This window comes from Austrofundulus limnaeus, unplaced genomic scaffold (assembly GCF_001266775.1).
Source record: "Austrofundulus limnaeus strain Quisiro unplaced genomic scaffold, Austrofundulus_limnaeus-1.0 Scaffold125, whole genome shotgun sequence".
Taxonomy (NCBI): domain Eukaryota; kingdom Metazoa; phylum Chordata; class Actinopteri; order Cyprinodontiformes; family Rivulidae; genus Austrofundulus; species Austrofundulus limnaeus.
Genome location: NW_013952527.1, coordinates 1,019,261 through 1,025,088, shown reverse-complemented (window position 1 = coordinate 1,025,088; position 5,828 = coordinate 1,019,261). Strand labels below are relative to the sequence as shown.

The following is a 5,828-nucleotide window of genomic DNA, read 5'->3' as shown; positions in this document are numbered from 1 at the left end:
ATTGCTCTGTTTGTGCCGGGGATCCGGATCTTTTGGTGAACCAGCCTTTGCCGTAATGTGTTTAGGGGTTTGAAAGCCACTGGGACATCATGTTTAGAAAATAAACGTCTCAGTTTCTCCGAAACACCCGCAACATACGGAATAACCACTGGAATAACCACGCCAGTTTCCAACCGTCCTCCATCCGAAACATCGCAATCCAGGAACGCCAACCTGCCATTTTTTACATCCTCTTGTGTGAACTTTATATATTCATCCAAAGAGTTGATGTGATCAGTGAAATGTTGGACTTCCTGGGCTTTAATTTTAACCCAGTACTGAGATGCATCAGGACATTTTTTTAGTGTTATGTTAAAACAACTTCTATTGATATTTGATGTTACACAGACAACACTGCTCTGAATTTATTCCAAATTAGGACAAATGTTTTTATTTTTGTTAATACTAATATTTAATGACACAGGTATACTAAAAGGCCGAGCAAAAATATATCTCGAAACACAATATGAGCAATAAAAAGGAGAATTTAAAAGTTTTGCATCCAAAGAGCACAATACCATTAGATATGTTCCAATAATGTCAGCAAAAATAAGAAATCCTTTGTCCAATCCTCATTCTGAAAGMGCAGACGGATAAAACGAACAAAGGTAAAAACTATGAATCACCACAAAGTGGTTTAACCATGTCTGCTGTTTACTGATGAAAACAAGAAAACGTATTTTTCTTCAGATGAGTCTCTTCAAAGACACCATTTGTTGAGGGATGAAAGGAACTGGGACATTCAAAGCTGCAATGCATTAATTAATATTTTTTTATGATTTGTGCCCATTGGCTGTAACCACTTCAACTAAATTACAGTAAATCTGACAATTAGAGATTTAATTTTGGAGTGAGCTTCACTTCATCCTTTCTGCTCAGGATCTAACTGGTTGTTTTAGGATGTGGTCTCCCCCCCGACCCGTCAGATCATCTGCTGCCGGTCAAACCCTCATCATGAAGCAGACGTGTTGTTAAAAATGTATTTTATCGATTCGAACCGTGCACAGTGCGTGTATCAGTGTCRGGTATCTGCTCAGATTCCAAATGTGCGACGGAGATGAGATGACCCCACCACTTTGGGCACCTCTTCTTCTAAACCCATCTCCTACGGGTCTTTCATTYGAAGCCGAGCTCTTATCCCCTTACTGTCCTCCGAGGGGCCCGAGTGCTCCTGCTCTCTGGCACCGCTCGCTTTAGCAGATCACTTTATGTGGCAGATCGAGTTACACGGAGCTCCGAAGTGCTCGTGAGTATCCCTTTCACAGCTGTATTGTTGAACAGCTCAGTAAGCTCGGTGTGTTTGAGGGGGCTTTACATAGATTTAGCGGGCAAAGCCGTGGAAAAGGATTCACTGAGACACAAACAAATTTGCAGCTGGAAACGGCGAGCATCTTCCCACGGTCCTGTTGCTGCTGTAAAAGGAGGGAAATGCTCAAAGACAGAATCTGGATGGGGTGCCATTTGTAAAGTTACACAGTCAAAAATTACCACCAATATTTTTGTTTTATTTAGCCTTTTTATAAGAAAACAAAGAACAGATTTATTTTTCAAAGTCAGTTTTTCACCATRTGATTCATACATTTATAAATGTCATAGTTTATAAACTAAATATTTAACTTACAAATTAAATATTAAGTTAACAAGCTAAATATTTAACTTGAGACTTAAATATTTAGTTTTGAGCTAAATATTTAGCTTGCAACTTAAATATTTAGCTAGCAACTTAAATATTTAGCTAGCTACCTAAATATTTAGGTTGCAACTTAAATATTTAGCTATCAACTTCAATATTTAGCTAGCAAGTTAAATATTTAGCTAACTACCTAAATATTTAACTTAAATGTTCAGCTAGCTACCTAAATATTTAGCTTGCAACTTAAATATTTAGCTAGCAACTTAAATATTTAGCTAGCTACCTAAATATTTAGGTGGCAAGCTAAATATTTAAGTTGCTAGCTAAATATTTAAGTTGTAACCTAAATATTTAGCTCAAAACTAAATATTTAAGTCACAAGTTAAATATATAGCTTGTTAACTAAATATTTAATTTGTAAGTTAAATATTTAGTTTATAAACTATGACATTTATAAAATGAATGAACCGTTGGTGAAAAACTGACTTTGAAAAATAAATCTGCTCTCTTTTTCTGATTAAAGGCTAAATAAAACTAAAATTTGGTGGTAATTTTTGACTGTGTACCTTTATAAACGGCACCCCATCTATCGCTCCGTCTCAGCACCATCCTTCCTCTCCTCTGTGTTTTTTTCTTGTTGGGAAACTGAGCTGCGGTATTAGTTTCTGCTCTATCTTTAGAGACATCTCATCTCGCCCTGCCACACCCACAACAACACGAAGTGTATCTGTCTCCTCTCAACACACAACCACAAGCTTCTAATCAAACAAGCCCACACACAAACACACACACTTACATATGCAGACACACGCTAATGTCTGTGGCTGCAGGAGCCTGTGGTTAATAACCGTGTTTGTTCTCTCCTGCAGATGCTGGCTCGGGATCAGGAGACGATGGTAAGATTACRCACCTCCTCCTCTGTTCTAACGCCACACGTGCTGCTTTTTTAATATTTTTCTATCTGCTCTGCTCCGCTGCCAACATATTGAGTGAACTTTAATTCTGCATAAGTTCAATTTGCTTAGCAGGGTCTCAATATGTCATTCTAAAAAAAATGAACTTTAAATTCCATCATGTTAATCAGACATGGGGATTGGTAATAAATATTGCAATCATTTAAAGTGGGCTTTTATATTTTAGTTTGGACATTTATTTAGGGTACCAATACTGTAAATGTCAAAAAAGGAGCTTTATAATTTTTATTTTTAATTATTTTCATGTAACTTTTGGTTTGAAACATCTGAGCTCTGGAGAAACTCATGCAAATAAATTCAAGAAACCAGCGGAAACAATGCACAGTGAGTTTTGATGGCAGGGCAATGAACAGCAATGACAGAGTTTGAAAACGAAAACTTCAACAATTAAGAGAAAGCTGTGAATAAAGGAGGAAAAAAAGGTTTTGGGAGAATATTTAGCTGAGCTAAGAACCGTCCCAAAGCGTGGGTCATATTGTTTTCATACAGTTTTTTTTCAGTGATTTTAGGTCAACCATATCACAGAAACGACTGCATAACCATGAAATTTGGTAGGAATGTAGATGTGTCCGACCTATACTGCACCAGCCATTGGCTTTATGATAGACCCCATATTTGAGGAGGGGGCTCCATCTAAGAAGGGGCAGGGGATTCCGATGTTATCAGTCCATGAAATGGACGTTATTAAGTGTTATCAGTCCCATACAATGGTTTCAGAGGGTCCCTACTGTGTCTTCTAGGCTTCAGACTGTCCTGACAGTGCCCCCTAGTGGGTTAATATATTTATGACAATGAATGTGTAAATAACCAAAAGATATTGTAATAAATTTTTGTGTCCGCGTTGGAGTCAAACCCTGGTCTCCCACACTCTACCCATTGCCCCATCAAGAGACCACAATATACTTTTGTTGGAGGTTAATGCTAACCATGTCATCTGCTCTAAGGTTAACCTTGGTGGCTTTAAGCYTCATATTAACCAGATTGTTTATGCCTCATATTAACCAGAAAGGGGCTTTATGCCTCATACTAACCAGATGACATTCTGAAGCCATTCTAGGGGACTAATAACGCCCATTTCATAGATGATRACATCCGAAGCGGGTGGAAGGGGTGTCTGGACATACAAACATGCTTATAACTCAAAAACTATTCAACCTAGGAGCTTCAGATATTTTTGTTGTTTAGCTCTGATGAGGAGATATCTATCAGCCCCAACAATTAGCTCCACCCCCACCCAAAACAACTAATAGGTTCTGGTGAATTCTGAGTTCTGGTGTATTGGTGCTTTGTACGTGCCGAGGTCATGCATGCTACCACTATGCAGTATAGTCCTTCTTTTGGATATTCGCACCGTCTAAAGCTGGTGTTTATATTAGTTTACATAATGTATTGGGATGAAAAATATTAACAGAAAAATATGTCATTTAGAAAATATTCAGAGTAGTATAGATGGGGTCTACTTGAAAAGAGTCTATAATCCACCTCAGCAGCTGCCACTTTCTCTTTTATCTCAGTATTTCTATTTATTTTTACCTGAACATTTTAAAAGTTAAATAAAGTTCAAGAGTTTGAGTCGATGTCTAAAAAGCTGCCTTCAAACAAATCCTGAGCTTTCTATCTGACAGATGTGTAAGCAGCCACTGTTTGCTGACACCCGAGCAACCTTTTGATCAGGAAGCCGTCAGCGTCAGTCTGGTGTCTGATTATGCTGCCTAATGGCCTCTTCCTCTCACCTGCACCAGGAGCTCCGCAGCTTTTGAATTTGCTCAACATTATTGCAGCTGTCAGACAGAAAGTGTTCCTCCGTCACGCCGCTGCTGCGCAAACCCGCCGCAGACACGAAGATGGAGGACATGACATTGGCTTCAACTCATTTCAAACCCTCTATTATTTTCTCCGTCAGGCTCACTTGTCTTTGTGTGGGAACGCAGAGGGAAGCAGGGCTGTTTACCAAAAGGATGAAAAGTGCAAACGGGTCGCGTGTTACATTGTGAAAACTGGGGTTCCTCTGAACTCTGCACTCAGCTGCTGATGTGAGTGATGAGAAGAGTCGGGGAGAAAATTAAATGTTTGCAAAAATGTGTGGAAAGTTTGCAATCACCTGTTGGTTTCATGTTTTATCAGAATAACGTTTCTGCAGAGATCCTTAAAATGTCATAAAAAGTCCAAAAATAAGGACTTAATTAGCCTTAAAATGTCTTAAATCAATCTTTCAGGTTTCTTAAAAATGTAAACACATTACAAGTAGGATGGTTGTAATTCTTCTCAAATGTTAAAAATAATGGGTAATATTTATGTTCTTTTTAATAATTTACTGAATGCTTCTTGCAGCTAATTTTTTGTGTTAAAATAAACATTGTGCTAAAGTTGTAGCTAATTGGGTCTTTTATATTTGTGTTTATTGTGAATTTGGTCTTACATTTCATTTTAAGWGGCACAAAACATACTTAAAAAGTCATAATTTTAACTTCCCTTAAGCTGTAGGAACCCTGGTTGTAGCTCATGTGTTGTGGAAGAAAGAAAACTATGAAAAAAATAAACTTTCTGCACTAAAATCATAATTAAAGATCAGTTAAAGCAGGCCTTGTCTACACAATTAATGTATATTTATTATTTCTCCAATATTAGTTCATGCAGAAACAAATGGGGGAAAAAGCGCGATCTTTCTTTTTTTATCTTTTCTTTAAACCTTGTGCATAAAACACCTCCACTAAATAAAGTCAATCTAAAGCATGAAGTCACTCATTTAGGAGTTTATTTACCAAAGTTAACCTGGTGTCTGATGTGAAGCTTAAATACCTGCACAGGTGATCAGGGTTGATGCTCAGAAGCAACAAGCTGCTGCTAATTTACAGCTTTCTGATTATCAGCACGTCGGCTTCATTACAAGGCTGTGCTAATTTACTTTGGGTATTACTGAAATGAGCTGGTTGCACCTGTTTCTGGATCAGTGCAGTTCTGTCATTTCACAGGCAGAAGTGGACAAATGAACTAATTCAGGCTCTAAATTGCTTCGGAAAGTGAACCTAACCTCACAGTTGTTTCAACTGCACAATAATTTTATCTTTTTTTTTTTTTTGTCTTACACTGCACTTAAAAAAAACTGACCAGGCATTTTTCATGATTTTATCTTTCACTTTATTATTATTGTTTCTTTTTGTTGTCGTTGCTCATAAGTTAAA

General features: G+C 37.5%; 1 protein-coding gene across 1 annotated transcript in view; it reads left to right on the top strand.

The window, feature by feature from the left end:
• tmeff2a (transmembrane protein with EGF-like and two follistatin-like domains 2a) overlaps positions 1–5,828 on the top strand; it is a 152,085-nt gene that overhangs the window by 67,441 nt on the left and 78,816 nt on the right. The window contains exon 4 of the mRNA XM_014015248.1: positions 2,542–2,568. Coding sequence (XP_013870702.1) covers positions 2,542–2,568 — 27 coding nt within the window. The remainder of the gene's footprint in view (positions 1–2,541; positions 2,569–5,828) is intronic.